This window comes from Kogia breviceps, chromosome 3 (assembly GCF_026419965.1).
Source record: "Kogia breviceps isolate mKogBre1 chromosome 3, mKogBre1 haplotype 1, whole genome shotgun sequence".
In the NCBI taxonomy this organism is placed as follows: domain Eukaryota; kingdom Metazoa; phylum Chordata; class Mammalia; order Artiodactyla; family Physeteridae; genus Kogia; species Kogia breviceps.
In genome coordinates this window covers 164,661,218-164,683,108 of record NC_081312.1, presented here as the reverse complement: position 1 = coordinate 164,683,108, position 21,891 = coordinate 164,661,218, and the positions used below count along the sequence as shown (strand labels likewise).

Here is a 21,891-nt window from a genome sequence, read left to right as displayed (position 1 = left end):
AAAAAAAAAAAAAAAAGACTTTATTTTTTAGAGCAATTTTAAGTTCACAGCAAAATGAAGCAGAACGTGTAGAGATTTCCCACGTGCCCCCTGCCCCCCGAGCCACAGCCTCCCTACCATCGGCGTCCTCACCAGACGGTGCGTCTGTTATAACTGATGACCCTGCATGGACACGTCATCCTCACCCAGCGTCCGTAGCTGACGTCAGGGTTCACTCTTGGGATTGTACATTCTGTGGGCTTGGACTAATTTATAATGAAATATATTCACCATTATGGTATCATGCAAAATAGGTTCATCGGTCTAAACATCCACCTGTTCATCCCCCCTCCCCTGCCTGCCTCCATCAACCACTGATCCTTTTACTGTCTACATAGTTTTGCCTTCCCCAGAATGTCTGATAGTTGGACTCATACAGTATGTAGCCTTTTCAGACTGGCTTCTTTTACTTGGTAGTATGCATTTGTTTCCTCCACGCGTCTTCTCGTGGCTTGATGGCTCTTTTTTTTTTTTAAGGGCTGACTAATACCACCTTATCTGTATACACCACAGTGTATTTATCCATTCAACTACTGAGGAACATCTTCGTTGCTTCCAAGTTTTGTCCACTATGAATGAAGCTGCTATAAACCTACGTGTGTAGATTTTTGTGTAGGCATAAGTTTTCAACTCATTTGGGGAAATACCAAGGAGCGTGGTTCCTGGATGGAATGGTAAGATTGACTTCCAAAGCGGCTGTTCTCGTCTGCGTTCCCGCCAGCAATGAGTGAGAGTTTCTGTTGCTCCACAGCCTCGCCAGCATTTAGTGTTGTCTTGATTTGGGCATTCTAATAGGTGTGTAGTCGTATCTCGTTGTCTTAATTTGCAATCCCTAATGACATATGATGTTGAGCATCTTTCCGTGTTTATTTGCCATCTGTGGATCGTGTCTATTCAAGTCTTTTGCCATTTTTTAAATTGGGTCATTCACTTCCTTACTGTTGAGTTTTCAGAGTTCTCTGTATATTTTGGATGATAGTCTTAGATAATGTCTTTTGCAAATATTTTCTCTCAGTCTGTGGCTTCTCAGTTTTTGGAAAGCTGTTCTTTTTCACCAGCTTGCTTGAGGTCATATCAAATTATTGGCATTGATATCTTAGGAAACCAAATTCCTTGAGTTTTCTTCATTAGGAATGCCGTCAGATCCCATTTTGCCTTATTTGCTCTTTTTCCCCCTGTGTACTTCTAACTGACTGTCAGTTTTTGCTGTGAATTTGAGTGAATTTATTCAACAAACATTTACTAAAGCGCCTCCCGTAAGTAAATAATTGCAGGAGGTGCTGGAGATAAAAGGGTGAGAAGCAGGTGTAGGCCCAAGATGGGTGTCGTGTAGGAATTGACAATGTTCAGTGAATTGATATTCAAATGAAATGACTGGCCGATAAAGAGAAATTAGCTAATTTGGAGTAGCTACTTAAAAACCCGCCCTGGGGGCTTCCCTGGTGGCGCAGTGGTTGAGAATGTGCCTGCCAATGCAGGGGACGCGGGTTCGTGCCCCGGTCCGGGAAGATCCCACATGCCGCGGAGCCGCTGGTCCCGTGAGCCATGGCCGCTGAGCCTGCGCGTCCGGAGCCTGTGCTCCGCAACGGGAGAGGCCACAACAGTGAGAGGCCCACGTACCGAAAAAAAAAAAAAACCCGCCCTGGGACTTCCCTGACGGTCCAGTGGTTAAGTCTCTGCGCTCCCAATGCAGGGGGCCCGGGTTCCATCCCTGGTCAGGGAATTAGATCCCACATGCCGCAACTAATAAGACCTGGTGCACCCAAAAAGTAAAAATAAAAAAACAAACCCGCCCTGACTTTGACGTACCGCAGTGAGAGACCATTACTGTTACCCTTATATACCTCAGTTCCTACTCCGGTGGAATGGGATCACAGGATTAGAACACGCTTCAGCCTTCGTTGTAAGTTCATCATTAGGTAGTGTGAAGTGACCCCAGAAACGTTAACTGGGTAATTGAGTCACTATACCATTAAAAGGAAGCGGCCTTGATTTTTCTTTCTCTCACATGGGTATTTCAGAAAAAGTCATCCATGTAGACTTTGCCAGTGTGAAAAAGTGTTTTTTGTTTGTTTGTTTTGTTTGTTTGGCCATGGCTCTTGCTTGCCACTTGCAGGATCTTATTTTCCTGACCAGGGTTCGAACCCAGACCACGACTGCTGAGCCCTAACCACTGGACTGCCAGGGAATTCCCTGAAAAAATGTTAAGAAAGGAATAAGACTACTAAATTATTACAGCATATAAGCATTTTTATGTATCTAGGCAGCCAGGTAATTTCTCCTTTCATCTTACTGGGTCTTTGGAGTCACTTATATCTCTTTCGATTGGGATAAGGCTGAAGAGAAGATGCTCCTCCTTAAGGTATTAAGTGATCCTTTAAAGCAAATAGAATGACGCATAAGACCTCATACCATTAGGTACTAAAATAACTACTGATTCATAGTTCATTTTTACTACACATAGAGATACTCTCTAATTCCCTTTTTTTTACTTATTTCTTTGGATTGCCAATTTGCCAATTCTAAGCCTTGTTTAATTTTCAGATATTTAAAAACACAAACTTATGACAGAAGTATGATCTGAATGCAGTCTTGTTTCTCAAACAAAGGCTCTATTTTCCTGACAGTTCTGACAATAAGACATACATATCTAATTGGTTTAATGGGAACTGTTTAGATTGATACTTACAAAAAGCTTTGAAGATAGGTTACTTTTGTCCTAAAGAGGAATATATTTGACAGATACCAGCCCTGTAATACCCCAGCTTTATACAAAATTAAATATTGATCAATTACCAATGGGTTCCAAGGTGCTTCCACAAATAAACATAGATAATTGTCAACTTGTTTTTCTTCATCACTGAGAGCATAATACTTTCAGAACTAATCAAGAGGTAGACAGTGGAATAGTTCCTTCTTTTCCAATGATTCCCATTAATTTGGTTTCTTCATGTGAAATTCAAAATTGATTGTTCACTTATAATTCAAAATTATATAGAGAAGGCAATTTTCTGGTCTCAGGAGGGACACATGTGAACAGTATTAATCAGGTTATTTTTACAGGCAATGAATTTTAAAATACCAGCGATTAATAAAAGTTTTGATAATTTGAAGAACATGGGTTTGATTCTAAATCGAGTTTCTTTTGCTAGGGCAATGTTGCTCAGTCCTCTGCATGTAAATTTACACCCCAAGATTTTCAGCATTATTTTTAAAACTACTGAGCACATGTGAAATACTAGGAATCGAACTAACCTTATACAGCTAAAGGTAGCAGTTTTAAGGTCAAAATTTTTTACAAAGTAACCAGTATAAGAACCCACTTTTGAAGTTTGTGTTGAATATTAGCATTTTAAGATTAGTATTTTTGAAATAGGGATAGAAAAGATGTAATAGATTTTTTTAAAAAATCATAGGTGTCATAGGTGACCAATTTTTATAGAGGAATGAAACTAAAAGTCAATGCTATTTACCTCTTCAGCACTGAGGTTATCTTGAAATTATAGAAATAATCACATGTTTAATATTTTGCAGTTATGTCAAAAGATGATCACTTGCTTTCTCAAATATTGGTTGGGTATGTCCAAAAAGAGGTAGTTTTGTCTACCTTCTAAAATGAAAAATGGTTTTTACCAAATTATGGAGAGAAAGCTTCATAAAAATGTACCTTAAAAATTTTTTTAAGTGCAATTTCATCACTTTGGCCTTTGAACATATATCCATTTTCAGAATAGATTTACAGGAAAGTTATAAGCAAAGGAAAGCACAGAATGATAATGGATCAGGCTTGCACCAGCCTCCATAATCACGTAAGCCAATTCCTTATAATAGATCTCTTCTTTTATATATATATATATATATACCATTGACCCCTGAACAACATGGGTTTGAACTGCATGGGACCATGTGCATGTGGATTATTAAAACACAAATATAGCACCTGTTGTTTCATTTTACAGATATTTAAAATTAAGGATGGGGAAAAGTTTGCATTTAATTAGAGATCACAGTATGTACAATCAAAAAACTAGGGTTTGAGGACGTCCCTGGTGGTTCAGTGTTTAAGAATCCACGTGCCAATGCAGGGGACATGGGTCCGAGCCCTGGTTCGGGAAGATCCCACATGCCACAGATCAGCTAAGCCCATGCACCACAACTACTGAGCCTGCGCTCTAGGGCCTATGAGCCACAGCTACTGAGCCCACGTGCCACAACTGCTGAAGCCCACGCGCCTAGAGCCCGTGCTCTGCAACAAGAGGAACCACCATAATGAGAAGTCCATGCACCGCAACGAAGAGTAGCCCGTGCTCACCGCAACTAGAGAAAGCCCGTGCGCGGCAACAAAGACCCAACATGGCCAAAAATAAATTATAAATTAAAAATTTATGAAAAAACAAACAAAAAAACAACTAGGGTTTGAGTCCTGATCTGTTCTGTACTGTTTCAGTTTCCTGCCCTTGGGTGAGTCATCTATCAATTCCTTTGTCTTTGAGACAGAGATAAAAAGTTTGTTGATTTTCGACTGTGTGGGACTTTGGCAGCCCTAAGCCCCACATTGTTCAAGGGCCAACTGTATATGTGTGTACGTTTATATATGTGTGTATATATGATATAGCTATCCTACTAGTTCTCTTAGGAGAATCGTGACTAATACAGGCTGCTTGGACTAAAAAGTGTCTCTGAGGCCAACACTAAGGAAGGAATTTTGGCAAAGCATCATGGGCATCATAGGTTACCCCATAGGCAAGGTTACCCCTACAGAGGGTGACAGGGCTTTATATTCATATATATGTAGATACAAAACAATTAAGATAGGTGACTTTCCCTGTTCTTATTCCAACTTCACCAAATAACCTCATAATTGAATTTCCCGTGTAACTGACAACCTAATAATGCATTCAGTTGCAAGGTTGAGGACCTGACACTAGAAACTGAAGTCCTTACAGTAAATGCCAAACCCAGGACTCCGTCTGGACGGCAGCTTGACTCACCAATGCAGCCCTCCTCTGCACGACCTCGATTAACACACCTTCCCATCTGAAAACGCAACAACATCCTAAAACTTCTTTGCAAAGTATTTATTTTCTTCAGGTGTGTTAACAGGTTTTATAAACCACCATGATATCTGGTTAGTTTTTAATTATTCAAACTCAAGAATGACGACAAAGGTGGCAGGAAAAAAAAAAATGTAGATTTATACGTAGAATTGCCCCAACTATAAACTTTTCAAGGCCATTTGAGAAAGCTGTAGAGCTGAGTCACAAAGTAATCCTTGTAATGTCCGTCGATGAAGCCTTTCCCACTGTTGTGCACAAACCAACAGGGAACGTCGGTCCCAAACACTCTGTCTGTCCGGTAGTCCTTCTGCAGGCCTCTGCAAGGAGGACGGGTGGGCGTGGTTAGGACACAGGCCGGGACGTGGCCAGCCTGTGTATCCAGAAAGAAGACACACACTCCCTCTCTGTTTTCTGCCCCCTTCTAGCACCGTATCTGCTAACACCCCCCTGCCCCATCCCCGTTCCCCAAGTCATACAAAGTACCAGAGTCTGGGGCTTGGTTTAGAAAGACAGACAATAAGCAGTGTGTCCTTAGAAATTCAAATAACCTGTCTAGAGATTGACCAATAGGGGACTTTTCCAGGAAGGTAAAGAGTGCAAATTAACTTTCCTTTTTTATTTTTTCCCTGCCGCCTTAGCGGAGGGGAGGCCCATGTATTCAGAGGCAGTCCTCTTTCCGGACATGGGGAAAGGGACAAGGGGGTGGGGGGAACTGGCTGGGGGCTCTGTCCTCAAGGTTTCCTAGGGCTGGCATAGTCTCCAGACTAGCCCAGAGCAAGGAAGAAGCTGCCAGGTTTAGCAAATAACAACGCAGGATGCCAGTTAAATTTGAATTTCAGATAAAACACCACTCATGTTGCAGCAGAAGTATGTCCCAAGTATCTGAAATTCACAATTTCCTGGGTGTCTTGTGTTTCTCTGGTGAGGCTGGAAGAGGATGCAGCCATCGTGCTCTCTGGGGAGCTGAGGCTACTGCAGGGAGGCTGCGGGGCGGAAATAACGTTCAAATGGAAAGAAGGTGGAAACGAAGCTCCAGCTCACAGGTTCCCTGCAGGATGAATCTGAGGTGCCTCTCACCTTGACTGCAGGGGTGACTGTTCTACTTAGGAGCGACGCCGGCTTTTCCTGAGACATTCATGTTTTTCGTTTTAAGGGTAAAGAAGTTACACGTTACATTGCCGTTAATAAGCTTTAAAACACACCTTTGCGCGAGGCCCACGGGTCGAGTTAGTTTCCGCTGTGCGTCACGAGGTGCTGGCAGTAGACGAAAATGGGGCCCAGCCTTTTTACCTTTGGTCATTAGCACAGAGTAGATGTGTGTTTACCAACCTCAGATAACTTGTTATCACTGTGATCAACTGTGCTCAGCGCTGCTTCTATGAAACACGCTTACTGACGCCCAGTGGTAACTCACTGATCTCTGGTAAACCCATACTAGTTGAGTCGTGGACTCACTAAGAGCCCATTGTTTCAGTTCGCAAATCTATTTCTGCGGTAATTTTATTTTACTGTTGTAATTTTATGGTTTAATGGTTATTGTAAGGCTTCCCTGGTGGCACAGTGGTTGAGAGTCCGCCTGCCGATGCGGGGGACGCGGGTTCGTGCCCCGGTCCGGGAAGATCCCACATGCCGCGGAGCGGCTGGGCCCGTGAGCCATGGCCGCTGAGCCCGCGTGTCCGGAGCCTGTGCTCCGAAACGGGAGAGGCCACAACAGTGAGAGGCCCGTGTACCGCAAAAAATAAATAAATAAATAAAAAATTATTGTAATTTTATAGCTTAATCGTTGTAATTTTATGGTTTAATGAAGTACATGGAAGCCAATGACATTCGTGTGCCAAAAGAGTCATTTCTCATCGAGCAAAGTTGTCTGCTTTGTAAAAACGCTAAAAAGGCTCCGAATTCTTTAATATGATACCAAATTAGGCCTGGGTGAGACAACTGTAAAAGACTGGGAAAAATGAAAAAGATGTATAAAAATTTTACGCTCAGGATGCTTTACAGGTATCTATGTTCTCACTTCAAAATGAATCATATGGATACGGTTTGTGTAAGAAAAGCTACACCAAGACGTATTCAGTAGATTCAAACACAAACATTCATTCAGTGGATAAATACTCAAAAAGAAAGCTCTAGGCTTAAGTAAAAATCTACACATTCTTTCACTAGCACTAAGGTGCATAGATATTTTTATGATTTCTTCCTTTGATCTGCTTTTTCAATTATCCAGCTGTGGCTGTATGGCTTCTAATGTATGAAGGTGAGAATAGTAGATTAATTAATCTTGGCATCTGATGGTACGTACTTATGTGCCTGGTCACGTTTTGCATTTCGGATGGACTCTCTGCAGCGTCCTTACGCCAATGCCATGTATGTGTCTCTTCCTGGTGAATTGTTTAGTGTGACACAGGTAAAGCTTGAAATGGCTTTTCTTGCTCTTCTATTTGGCCGTGTGAGTCCAATCCTAACAGGAGCCCTTTTTGTTCCCGTAGTATGCATCCGAGACATACCTGGTGACAATCAGCTTTTGTCCCTTCACGTCCATGTTTGCCTCTGGCTTCTCAGGGTCCTTTCCTGGTCGCTCATTGAAGATATGTATCTTTGGCTCATACATGAACTGGCCTATGAAACAAAGTCCAGACGTTTATTTACATGTAACTCAAGGGAAGACAAAAGGACAGGCTGGTCATGTGACCCAAGCTGCATATTGGTGCCCCCATCTAGACTTTCTGGGGTAGACAGATGTACTGAGAGCAAAAGGATGCAGATGGGGATGGGTTCTTCCTGAGGGCAAATCCATGCTGCTCACTCATATGTCATTTGACATATGAGCCTGATCGACTGGACCCCAAGTAAAATTGAACGCCCTGATGGTGGGGGTAAATGTCAGCACCTGAGAGTACAGCTCAAATCTAGAAACACGTTTGGTTTGTGATGCTATACAGTACGCTTAACTGCCACCGTTCTTTAAAAAGTAGGGAAGGTTGACCTGGACGCCCTGCTTGTGATCACGGACTTCCTAAACCAGTTCACTTCTCTTCAGTGAGAAAAAACAGCATAAAACTTACAATGTATCCATCCCTTCTCTTAATTTGCCCAGTATGTGATGAAATCCCAGCCCTGGGAAACTTTGTCTGGAGCAGCAAATAGTCCCAGCTATAGCATTATGAGTCGCCCTGCACCGCTGTGTTGGGTTGTAGGAATCTTGTTTTTTATTCTCTGTATATTATGATGTTTTGACATCTTAAAAACTCCATCTGGCTGGGGAGAGACTGCCCCTCCCTGGGAAAGCCAATTCTGAAAGAGAGCAAAGGACTCACCCGGAAGCATGGCGGGGATCTGCAAACGAACCAAGCCAGAGCCGGACCTCCTCTCTCTGGCCTGGGAGCCCCAGAAGGAATCATTCCAGGGCCAGGTGCCAGGCAAGGAGAGACCACCCTGTAGCCCAATGCCCACTGAAATTATTAAGCTAGCCAACCCCAAACCATCCTGCTCTGTCCTGTCTTTGCCACAGAAACCCCAAGAAAGGCTCTGGCCGGGACCTCTCTCTGGCTTCGGCTTCTGGTTCCTGACTCAAACCTGGCCTCCCCGTGGCCCTGCATGGTGAGATGTGTCTCATGTTTCTATGGAAACCGCGAGCAGCGGTAAATGTTACACGCTGTCAATGACACTGACCTCTTTGTGTGTCACTCGGGCACCCTTCATAAATTAAGACCAGGGCACAGAGTGTGGGTCCTCCCTGAACCCTTGGGTCCACACCTGTCACTTTCCCACATTCTAATCAGATGTTCTAACCTTGAGCCAAAGTTGCTCAAGACCCACACCTGTCAGTCCCACACCTGCCAGATGGTCCACGGACACGTTACCTATCAACCCGTGTACATTAAGAGAAAACTTGTTTGTGGGGGGGATGTAGATCCCCAAAAAGTCGACATTGATCGGATGCTTCTTCCAAACGCGATGAAGTAAAACAGAGAAGGACATCTCTTTATCCAGGGCGATAGTCACAGTTTTCTCTTTCTTCACCGAGACAAGCACCCTGGTGGGAAGTCAAAAAGGAATTAACGATTCCAGAACAGACTCGTTTTAGAATGTCATTCCTCTCCCACCCCTGATATGACTTCACTCCGCCCCGTACGATCCCCCCCGTTTTCTAAGAACTTTACAACATTTTGGCCACGGGACGTTGATTTATCTCCCAGCGCTGAAATTCTGGCAATGTATACATTTCCGTATCAACAATGAACAGATACTAATGGGAAGATATTACTCATAGGACAAAGTCATAGTGTTTCTGAGCACTCTGACACACTGGGCTGGATTTCAGCTGATGGAGTCATTCACACGTCCAACGTGTACTTATTGAGCACTTACTGTATGCCAGGCGCCAGGCTGGCACTGAGACACACCGTGACCAAAACACATAGACTCCACTGCCAGGAGCAGGGCAGGAAGTAACAAAATTATTTCTGAACCTTGACTTCTTCACATTTAAAATGAGGATTTTGAGTTTTATGTTTGTATCACGCATGTCTGGATTTGTTGTTGGAGTCACGTGTCAAGGATACGCCCTAATTCGGATGTAACTGTACTTGCCTCTGGTTAAGGACGTGGGCCGTGTCGGACCAGGACAAGACGGATGTTCGAGAGCCCCCGCTCAGGGAGATGGTCTCGGTGCTGATTTCTATTTTCACGTCCTCACGTTGGAAATAAAATCCCAGTTTCCCAAAATAGGTGCTTAGTTTTTCATTCTTGGGCTTCTTGGCACCGATGAGCTGTCCATTGACCAAAATCCCTGCAAGGAAAAAAAATGTTTTTTTCTCTTTTGTGCACTCTTTTTCTTTCTTTCTTTCTTTCTTTTTTTTTGCACATGTGGGCACCATAATTCAAATTTATAAAACTTGACAGTATGGGAAAATTATTTTTTTATTTAGCTTCAGGATTTACATAACATTTTTTTCCTCTGTAATTCTCATTTTATAACTATTTTATTATGGTTTAAATTAATCATATCACAAGTTCTGCTAGTTCATACTCAGAGTATTTTATCTATAATAGTTCAAATAGTTAGGAATATATTTATAATTCATTTCTCACTATCAGAGTTTGAAAAGAGTAGTTTGAAATATATATATAAGATTTTATTAAGGTAGGAAAGAAAGAAATCCCAGGTAGTGACAGTGAAGAATGACCAGGATCTAGCAGTCTAATTCTAATATAATATCTTTTTATTTTACCTAATTCTGGATCAGAAACAAGGTTGAGGATTTTTCCAGGTTCTGAGTCAATATTGAAACAAATATTCTTTTGGCTTTTTGGTAGGTAGATGATGAAGTGTGGGTCATTTTCAACTGGAAAATATACAAAGAAAATGAAAACAAACAAAATCATAGAAAGGAAGATTAATTTGAACAGTATTTTATTCCTGAACATCTTTCATTTCACAACAACAAATGTTTACTGTGCTCCTACTATATGCTAGGTACTGTTCTAGGCACCAGGGACCCAGTGGTCCAAGTGCTGTCCCTTCCTCATAGAGCTGCCATCAGAGTTCTAGGTTATCTTACAAATATGGTGTATACTCGTTTTGTAGCTATCACATATATTCTAGGCTAGAGAGAAAAAAATGAATAAGAAAGACATAAGGAATAAGAAACACAAGCATACACACTATATATATATAATATATACTACAAATGCACTACATATGTGTATATACAGTGTGTGTATAGATAGGTGAAATACCTGTTTTTTTTTTGTTTTTTTTTTTTTTTTTTTTTGTGGTACTCGGGCCTCTCACTGTTGTGGCCTCTCCCATTGCGGAGCGCAGGCTCCGGACGCGCAGGCTCAGCGGCCATGGCTCACGGGCCCAGCCGCTCCGCGGCATGTGGGATCCTCCCGGACCGGGGCACGAACCCACGTCCCCTGCATCAGCAGGCGGACTCTCAACCACTGCGCCACCAGGGAAGCCCGATACCTGTATTTTTAAGTAGTCATACACAGCACATGAAAATAAAAAAGACATAATATTGCCTATTGGCATACGGATTAATATTGATCAATTCCAAGAGCAATGAAGGATCAAGCTATTCCCAAGAAAGTACTCCTTTGTTACTAGACACCATTATTCTGGCTGATCTTTTTTGTTTGTTTGTTTACCCATTCAACAAATATTTGGTAAGAAAAAAACCCAAACTATGTGCAAAACTCTGAATTAGGCAACGCTTGGGGTAGCTATAAATAAGTCACAGTCTTTACCTTCAAGAGAGAAACAATTCAATGAAGGAGTGACAAAGACTCTCTCCTGGGACTAACTCTGCTCAGCCTTCCCTGAACTCTTCAAGTTTGACCTCAACTTTTGGACTTCCATGTTCCTCTCTGCATTGTCGAATTTTAGCAAAAGTCCTACTAAGTAGGTTTAGCTCGAATCCCCCACCCTCCAAATCTGATCACCCTTGATATCTATTCAGGTTTCTCCTCCCCGCACCATCCTCAAGTGAGGTCTGATTACCTGGCTTGCCTTCCGCAAGGATCCTGTTAGGTTAGTTTAACCAGAACGCCCCCTTTCCACTGATGTTTCCTCTTGGTAATCTTCCATTTACTGACCCCAGCCTGGTTTTTGTCTGTAAATTCCCACTTGCCCGTGGTGTGTTCAGAGTTGAGTCTAATCTCCCTCCTGCACTGCAATACCCCAACGCAGTGGTCTCTACACCCATCATGAATAAATTGTTCCTTAGCGTGCTTTAACAAATGTCATGAATAATTTTTTCCTTTAAGAGAATATCATTTTTTCTTTCATGAAGGCAGACACAACCACTAATATGAGGTGGACTAAAGTATGTGATCGAAAAATAGCCCAAGCACACTGCTCTGGGGATGAAGATGCAAGGATGATCGATTCCACCCAGGCAAGTGGAGAAAGGCTTTATAAAAGGGTTGGCTTGGGCTTCCCTGGTGGCGCAGTGGTTGAGAGTCCGCCTGCCTATGCAGGGGACACGGGTTCGTGCCCCGGTCTGGGAGGATCCCACGTGCCGCGGAACGGGTGGGCCCGTGAGCCATGGCTGCTAGGCCTGCGCGTCCGGAGCCTGTGCTCTGCAACGGGAGAGGCCACAACAGTGAGAGGCCCACATACCGCAAAAAAAAAAAAAAAAAAGGGTTGGCTTTTGAACTAAGTCCTGAAGGTAGGAAAACACAGGGAGATAAAAGACGCAGGAGAGAGATATTTTATTCTGAGTGGACAGAATGAGGAAAGGCATGGAGGGAGAGAAGTTGATGATTTGTTCAGAAAGTAACTCAAGATGACTAGAGGACGGGTTTTTGCAAAGTCTTAGATAAGACTAAGAATGTAGGTCGTAGGTACCGTGGACCACCAGGCCACAGAACGGACCTTTATTCTGTTGGGGAGCTATTGAAGGTTTTGGAGAAAAATGTGATATGATTTGACGCTCATTTTAGGAAAATTACTGGTCGCGGTATGAATTAAGGATCAGAAAGTAGACATAGGAAGATCATTGAGCAGCTAAGGCAGCAGTAATTCAAGCAAGAAATGTTAAATGCAAAAAGCAGCATGGTGGGCGAATGGGTACGGCGAGGGAGGGGAAATTCAAGACTCATCTGGTAGAATCCACAGTATCTGGTAACCGAGTGGAGAGGAGTCATTTAGCACTTCCAGGCTTCTAGCCTCAGAATTGAGGAAACTGAAGGGGAAGGTTTGACTTAAGACCTGCAGTGGTTGTGTTTTCCAAAATAAAATTGGAAGAGCAGGCTACCATCCGGTGAGAGGTTGCTGTTTTCTAGATGCTATCACACAGCTCTTTGCAAATATTAACTAATTCTCACCGCAGTCCTGCAGAGGACAGGTGACCTGCCTGAGGTCACATCACAGAGTTAATAAGTGGCAGAGTTATGACGCAAAGCCACGCCATCTGATTACACGCCCATTCTCCGAACCATCCTGATATGCTCCTTCAAGTGTGGGTTTGGGAACTCGAAATGGAGGATAAACTCATCCAGAACTGGGACAAAATCTTGTACTTCTTTGCACCCCTCACACCACCAAGCTCATGCTCTGTAGTCAATAAGTACTTGGTTAATTGATTTTGTGTAGGAGCTGGGCATGAGAGGGCATCATTAAAACACGCAACAAAGGTTCCCGGCTCTTTGTTTTTTTTAATCAAAAAAATCATTTTATGATGATAGCCTCTTCTTTCCTCTACACAAATAGGGTGTTTTGAGATAACTTGGCTTGAAGGAAATTGCTTTCATTAAAGATAATGATGGGTTTTGCCATTTTGATGAACCTAAATCCCCTCCATCAGAACTTTTGGTGAGCAGCAGTGAATCAGTACTGCCGTAATGAGTTGATAGACGTCTACCAGAAACAAAAGATCACACTGACGTTAGTCTGTGCAGCCTTCCATTCTGGTCAGGTTGGAGGGAGATTGAGGACCTGGGGTTACTGAGCTTCTCCCAGGAACCAGGAACCTACTTTAGAACCACCTTGCAGGTTATTATCATCCCCATTTTGAAGGTGGGCTGAGACCCATAGACGTTTCAGTGTCCAGGCCAAGGTCATGGGGGCAGAGTTTGACCCCAGAACTGTCTGACTCTCAAGACCTTGTCCTTTTGGTTGCCTCATTCAGCAGAGACAAGACACTCAGAGCAAGCACTGCATTCTTACTCAGAAGAACACTTCAAAATAAATTGGCTCAGGCTCTACATGTTTCTACGAAAGTTTTATTTTGCAAAGGAACTTTTTTTTTTTTTTTTTTTTTTTTTTTTTTTTTGCGGTATGCGGGCCTCTCACTGCTGTGGCCTCTCCCGTTGCGGAGCACAGGCTCCGGACGCACAGGCTCAGCGGCCATGGCTCACGGGCTTAGTTGCTCCGCGGCGTGTGGGATCTTCCCGGACCAGGGCACGAACCCGTGTCTCCTGCATCGGCAGGCGGATTCTCAACCACTGCGCCACCAGGGAAGCCCGCAAAGGAACATTTTAAGTGACTCATGAACTTGTCACTGCAATCAGGTCTTGCTCTCAGAAGCCACTTGTCGGAAACACATAGTAAAAATGGCTGTTGTTGCAAGCACAGCAACCTTGGACACATAGGTTCCCTCCTCACGTGCCACTTTACGAGGCTGTCACTTCTGAGAGTCACGTGCAGAGCCCTTCACCAAAGCTCCATGGTTGGAGGTGATGTGGGACGGGATTGGAGGGACCTCTGTCTGAAGCATCACCATCAATGAAAGCGTGAAGAAGAAGATCACTTTGGGCCCACAAATAACAATTTCAGAGCTAAGTCGTCGAGGTGGGATGTTTTACAATATCTCTATCAAGATACTTATTAAAGATATTTAAAGATATCATAAATATCCATTCAAAGTCCTTGCTGTGTTCTCTCTGTTATAATTTGATGTCAGGCGAGTGGTAGGTGTACAGTCCTGAGAAATCAGTTCTGAGGATTTCTGGATAGAAGAGTCTTATATTTCAAGCAGTCTAGAAAAGCAGCACATTTTTAAGAAGCTACACCAGAAGCTACTCTGATATTTAAACTGCAAACCACCCAAGTTAAGCTGGTACTTTGGACCTTCCAAGAGGGAGACGGATGTGCTCCTTCTTTGAATGTTGAAATTTACTCCTAAGTAAAAGGCAGAAAAGGGGCACAAGCGTTCCACATGGAACCAGCCAATGGGTAGGCAGTGGAAATGCCTTTCACTGAAAGGCATAGTGCAGACCAGGGACAGGAGAGAAGATAGTTTCCTATTTCCCCCAGGCAGCTCCTCTCTCTGGGTGAGAAATAAGACCCTGCAGAGGTTGACAACCAGAAGGCAAAGAAAGAATGTGCACAAGGAAGCCAGCTGCAGCTGCCAGGGCTCTCGCGAGGAAATCTGTTTTCCTGGCTTTCCCACGATTGCATCTGCTACCCATGCCTGCTACTGAAACCACTGGTAGAAAGATTTTTAAATGCTGAGCAAAACTAGGATTTTCAAATATGCTGTTGACTAAAATCAAATAAGCAAATTAACAAACAACCCCACAAAATAATGTATGATAATGCAGTTACATAGGAAACAACATTCAAGTATTTTTGATTATAAAATTGATAATAACACCTATTTAGGGACTTTCCTGGCGGCCCAGTGGTTGAGACTGCGATTTCGCTGGAGGGGGCACAGGTTTGATCCCTGGTCGGGGGCACTGAGATCCCCCATGCTGCACGGTGCGGCCAAAAACAAACAAAACACCTATTTATTGAGTGACTGTAACATGCCAGCTCTTTAAAGATGGTTACACATTTAATCGACAGCTACGTAAGTAGCTTACATCATGATACTTACGTACTTACAGCTACACAAGTATCATGATGCCTGTTTTCAAAATGAAGGAGGTGAAGTGCAGACATGTTAGGTAACTTAAGTTCAAATGAGTGTCATGAACAATCTCCACAGATGTCCTTTCCATTGATACCCATTGGCCCTCCCCACACGAGAGGTGTATCTCTCCCATCCCAGAGGGTTTGCCTCGTACAGTTGGAAATGGGGTGCTATGGAATGCGTTGTCCCCCCCAAATTCATATGCTGAAGCTGTAACCACCAACATGATGGTGTTTAGAGGTGGGGCCTTGGGAGCTAATGAAGATTAGACAAGGTCATGAGGGTGGGACCCTTATGATGGGATTTGTGCCCTTATAAAAGAGACACTGGAGAGCCTGCCCTCTCTCTCTCTCTCCAGTGCATATACAAATGGGCCATGTGAACACACAGGAAGACAGGTGCTGTGTACAAACGAAGAAAATGAAATATACCTTGCTGGCACCTTGATCTTGGACTTCCCAGCCTCCACAACTGGGAGAAATAAACTTCTGTTGCTTAAACCACCCAGTCTATGGTATTTTGTTTTAGTGGCCCAAGCTGACTCATACATGGGGCCATCTTCTTTCCATGGAAGTTAACGATGCCTATAAAAGGCTCCCAGTTTTACCAGGATTTTTAAAATGTATACAAATGCTCCATGGCATTATGGTCCAGTTGAGATCTGGGATGTGGAAGCATTGTGGAAGTTCCCTTACCTCTCATCACGTGTGGAGGAGGGGTTGTCTCAAGCACTGGAGCGCCAACCGCAGGCATTGGGACCATTGGTGTCGGTGAAGGGTTCACCCAAGGTGGGAATGAATTTGGAGCAACTCTGTTGCCATAATACAGGGCACCTGCATAGAAAAAACTGAATCCATTAGTTTCTGGGTTTACTTTTCCATGGACATTGCTTACAATATCAAGAATCTGGGGGCTTCCCGGGTGGCGCAGTGGTTGAGAGTCCGCCTGCTGATGCAGGGGACACGGGTTCGTGCCCCGGTCCAGGAAGATTCCACGTGCCGCGGAGCGACTGGGCCCGTGAGCCATGGCCGCGGAGCCTATGCTCCGTCCGCAACGGGACAGGCCACAGCAGTGAGAGGCCCACGTACCGGAAAAAAAAAAAAAGAATCTGTTTTATGCAGACAGACCCCAGAGGTTCTCAGCTAAGATTTTCTCCCATTATTTTTATTCCTGAGTTCTCTATCTTCCAGCTCCTTCTGGCGTCATGCTGTGATGGCCTGCTGTAGGCTCCTCTGCAGAGTCTGGGTCCCGGGCTAGGGTCTGTAGTAGGAGGAACCAGCCCTCGGAGGTTGGGGAAGGACCTTGTGCCTTCACCATAAACTGGGGAGATGAAGTCCAGCCAGACTCTGGACGGCATCTTCTCAGATCTATCCCTATCTACTCACCAAACGACAATCAGAAACCACAAGGATTTACTGTATAACACGATATTCAATATCTTGTAATAACTTATAATGGAAAACAATCTGAAAATACATACATACATATATATATATATATATATATATATATATATATAGGAATCATTTTGCCGTACACCTGAAACTAACACCATATTGTAAATCAACTATACTTCAATTAAAAAACAAAACAAAACAAAACAATCAATCTGAACGATTTAGTTTCCCAACCAACCAATATCCCCTACTGGTTGCAGAAAATTCACTTGGCTTTCTGATACACAGTCAGCTCCTTGTCTCTGAGAAAAAATGCCAGTTCACCTAGGCATTTTATCCAGGGGATATAAAATCACCTATAAATGCCAGGTCATCTAGTGTGAGTTTCTCCCTGCATAAATTTAGCTGTGAGGCTTCAGGCTATTGTAACTGGAAGTCAGAAGTAAGAGTTTCTTGAAGCCTGGACCACTGTCATCAAGTTGGCATCTCACTTGGACAGAATTAAAAATGCAGAAAACGATCCCTCCAGTGAATGCTGGTCATTCTCAAGATTGTTATAACAGGACCTTTCTCCCTAAGAGAGGGAGAAAGGAAGAAGATGAGTAAACCAAGCTCTTCTAAATGTGGGCACACGTGCCCTTGGGTGTACCTTGGGACATGCCACAAGACACAGAGATCATGGATAGCTTTATGGCAATTTTGAGCCTCCTAGCTTCCCTATATATTTTCCCCAAGAAAACCCCTTTCTCCTAATTTAGAAATGGAAGGCACACACACCTTTTTCCTGCCTGCCTCACCAAAAACCTCCCGGGAACTAAGTGTCCGTTTGAAAATCGGTGTAGGGCCCCCAAATGGAATAACTTCAATGTCTAGGAAACAAATCTATTTGTAAGTCAGAGAGTTTTCAATTCTTTGCTTTCAACAGGATTGGAGGAGGGCCTGACCTGTCATCTGATAGACCATTAAAAATACTTTTCTGAGTACTAGATTCTATATGAGTTTTGTGTATGACTGCAAAGAAGTTCAGATAAGTGACTGCCACTGCTGTAACCAAGTTCTTTCCGTTCCGGTTTACTCTTGTCTAGGTCAACAAGGCTTATCAGGACTTAGGCTTATAAAAAAAATACTGGGTTGGCCAGAAAGTTCGCTTGGGTTTTTCTGTGACATCTTATGAAACATTTCTGCACCAGGTAGGCAGACTCACCTGAACAACAAGAAAGGTCTTGTGGAGGGGAGTCTGCCAGCATGCGTTCATCCCCGGCATCATTCTCAATCACCATGGATGTGAGGGGGGTCACTATATGGTGATCCAGAGACATCTGCAGGATTGTTTTTGTAATTTTCCTTTTCACAGCAGCTGTAGGAGCCAGGCTCCTGGACTCAGGAAACAGAGACATTGGACAGCATCACTAGATTTAACTCCACCACTTCTGGGTCCAACTGGGACCCTAGGGACCACGAGGTAAGACAGAATTAACTGGCTTCATGAAGCTTAGTACTTTGTCTATCCATGCAGTCCTAAGGAATTTTTAAACAATTATTTTTTTTTTAACTGAAGTATAGTTGATTTACACTGTTCTGTGTGTTAATTACTGCTGTACAGCAAAGTGCTTCAGTTATACACATATATACATTCGTTTTCATATTCTTTTCCATTATGGCTTATCCCAGGACACTGAATATAGTTCCCTGTGCTATACGGTAGGACCTTGTCGTTTAGCAGATGTAATAGCTTACATCCGCTCACCCCAACCTCCCACTCCACCCCTCCCCCGACCCCCTCCCCCTTGGAAACAAGCCTAAATAAGTTATTTTTGAGAGCAGTTTTAGGTTCACAGCAAAACTGAGCGGAAAGTAGAGCTTTTCCGTATACTCCCTGCCCCCTCCCCCACCCGACAACCTCCCCCATTATCAACATCTCCCACTAGAAGCGGTACATCTGTTACAATCGATACATCTGCATCTATACATGATCATCACCCAGGGTTCACTCTTGTGTTGTACATGCTATGGGTTTGGACAAATGTGTAACGACAGGTATCCACCATTATAGTGTCATACAGAGTAGTTTCACTGCCCTAAAAAAATCCCCTGTGCTCTACCTGTTCATCCTTTCCACCCACTGCTCCCTGGCAACCACTGATCCACTTTACAGGGATTGTTTTTTTAAAAGTCAATATTTAACGTCTGCAGCAATTTGCTATATACCTTTACATGCACCCAGTTGCCTCTTAAAGATGCAGGGACGGTTCTCACTCACTTTAAAGCCACAGCTTACAATCTTGTGTCTGTTTTATAATCTTACTGACATTAAGGATTTTCTCTCTGGGCACAGTTATAGAGCCGTATCTCATTTTTCCAGCCCCGTTCACACCACCCTCCTCCTTCTTCCTAAGAATCTGATCAAATAGGTGGAGGCGGCCTGGGGAAACAGTAATTTTCTTATCCAAATACCCCCCTGTAATTCTGATACATGTGATCAAAGAACCATACATTACTCTAGAAAGACAGTTTTTATATTGGAGCATTTAAATACCAGTCAGCTGAGAAGCCAGAGATGAAATAGGTACCTATAGGAAGCCCTTCCCTATGTGATGTCAGAATTGCATAATCGTAAATTTCTCTTTGGACAATAATCTATTTTCAGGAGTAAATGCAAATGAATTCCTGATACCCACTGCAGTGAGATGGATGGATCTCACGGGCATCACATTGAGTGAAAGGAGCCAGAAACAAAAAACACAGTTTGTATCATTATATGAAATTTTGTCATAGACAAAACTAATTGATAGTGACAGATGTCAAAATAGTGATTTCTACTTGAGGTGGGAGGTGGGTGTTGAGTGGAAAGGAGAATGAAGGAGACTTCAGAAATGGAAGAACTGTTCCGTGTCTGGATCGGGTGCTGATTACGTGGGTGATATGCATAAAAATTCATTAAACTGTACATTTAAAATGAAGGCACTTCACCTGCTTTATTGTATGCATGTTCTATGTCAAGAAAAAAAGAAAAAAGAGTGAACCCAGCTTGAGTTAAAACTGCCTGAAACCAGTGGAAATGAATACTCCAAACCCTGTAATAATTTGCTGCCTTTCTTGGTTCCAAACTTTTTTTTTTTTTTTGTCTATTATGTCAAGTATCCAAGGCAAGTCTTTTGCTTTTGCAAATCCCTGTGGTGTATGGTCTTCTTACCGTTCAGCCAGAAGTTGGTTGATGGTCAGATAGGCCCACAATTTCTTGGTGAAATCAGGATCTGCATGCTTGTCTTTGGATAGAAAATCCTCCAAGCCATCCACCTCGGCCAGGGTTTCCAAGACTAACTCTGCATTAGCCTGGACAATGGAAGGCTCAGTTGAAAGACACCAGTGGGGCAGAATTGCAGTTAATCAATTCACATTTTCCAAAGGATCTACTGTGAGTGAATCAGGGTAGCGGGCAACTTGAAGGGGAATGCAGAATAATCCAAAAGAATACACAAGAGGAAGTAAGTGCCAACTCTAGAGTTTGGGATGAAAAGGTAAGGATTTACACAATAGTTGGGAAGATGGCACAGATATTCTCAGGCCTTCCCTTTTGCTTTTTGCATTTATTATACCCACATGATTCTTGGAATTCAGAGTATCAGCCTGTTAATATACAAGATGTCTCTTGTATACTAAGGGGACAATTCGTATTTTTAGAATAAGCAGATAAGTAGAAGTACCGAAGTCGCAGTGATAATACTCTGTAAGTACTCCAATTTTTCAGGGTCAACTTTTCCTGCCACCACGATCTCTGAGCCTCCAAAATAGTTATGGAAACTGTTTTGAGTGACATCTGTTACTGGTGTTTGGGGATAGTTGAACTGAACATTCCGGAGCAAGGGAGTCGAGACCTGGTTGTAGAATTTCTATGATTCATAGAAAAAAAACAGAGAAATCATTATTTTCATATCACTTTATAGATCTAAAGCATTTCTCTCTGAGATTCTTCAAGGGCTTAGTAGACATCGCTCAATTTATTCTCCCAGGATCTCTGTGGAAAGCTATGGAAAATTCTCATAGTTATTCAATGAACTGAAAACAGAGACAATCAAGACTTTGGTAAGAATATTACTCTTGATTTAAGAGCCCAGCATATTTTCTTTCTGTTATGTCGAGCACGAAAAGCTCATGGACTCTCATAATAAGTCAGCTGGGTGGATACCCCCAAATTAGAACCTGTCTCTTACCTGTCCCCAGCTTTAAATATGGTGCCTGCTATTGATAGATGGTACCTGGTACTGACAGAGGGTGGAATAAAGTATATTCTTCTTCTCCTTCCTTTTTTCTTCTCCATTTAGTCAAAATAAACAAGTAATTGATATCCTTTATATTTAAGGAAATGTACAGGCTATAGTTTGATTTGTGTTGCATTATAGAAAGTTGATTTCCAAGATGCCAATGTACTTTAAAGGGAGAACAGTACCCATGATGATTAGGAGGACCGACGGCTTAGCGGGACTGGAGAGACACAAGAAGCTGTGATGGTGTCTCCCAAGACCTGTTCGGGGAGTAGGGAACTTGGTATCCATCACCTTGCCGCCTCTCATCTCACTGTTACTGCAGGTGTACAAGTGGGGGTGGGGTGCATAAGAAAGGAACAGAACACTTCCCCGATTCTTGTGACCTAATATAGCTGTGACATAATGTCAATTTTTACTTAAATTCAGCCATCTTCTTTTAGGCATCAGATATTGCTAGTTGAATGACTTCAAGTGAAGAAAAAAAAAGAACAGAAAAAAAAGTTACCTTGAGCTGGGCAGAAGTGTCCTGGTTTCCATAAATCCTTTGCGCGATCCCATGGTTTTCATTGGAGAGTCTCTTCAAAAAATCATAGTCAACATCAAATCCTATCCCCAAACTGAACAAGGAGATGTTATCTCGTATGTTGTGCTTCACGTTTTTCTGAATTTTTGACAATTTCAATTCCCCTAAAGATGATGACAGGAGGGAAAGGAGTGAGGAGGCAATGCTATCAAGATTTGGGAAAACGCATGGAGGGCAGTTTAG

General features: G+C 43.0%; 1 protein-coding gene across 1 annotated transcript in view; it reads right to left on the bottom strand.

Moving 5' to 3' along the window:
- Positions 1-5,255: 5,255 nt before the first annotated feature.
- ITIH2 (inter-alpha-trypsin inhibitor heavy chain 2) overlaps positions 5,256-21,891 on the bottom strand; it is a 35,809-nt gene continuing 19,173 nt past the window's right edge. Inside the window, exons 11-20 of the mRNA XM_059055948.2 lie at positions 21,631-21,812; positions 20,565-20,750; positions 20,054-20,193; positions 18,065-18,234; positions 16,159-16,296; positions 10,331-10,444; positions 9,690-9,888; positions 8,960-9,132; positions 7,604-7,715; positions 5,256-5,413 (exon numbers count right to left, since the gene is read on the bottom strand). Of these exons, the coding sequence (XP_058911931.2) occupies positions 5,266-5,413; positions 7,604-7,715; positions 8,960-9,132; positions 9,690-9,888; positions 10,331-10,444; positions 16,159-16,296; positions 18,065-18,234; positions 20,054-20,193; positions 20,565-20,750; positions 21,631-21,812 (1,562 nt within the window). The 3' untranslated portion in view covers positions 5,256-5,265. The remainder of the gene's footprint in view (positions 5,414-7,603; positions 7,716-8,959; positions 9,133-9,689; positions 9,889-10,330; positions 10,445-16,158; positions 16,297-18,064; positions 18,235-20,053; positions 20,194-20,564; positions 20,751-21,630; positions 21,813-21,891) is intronic.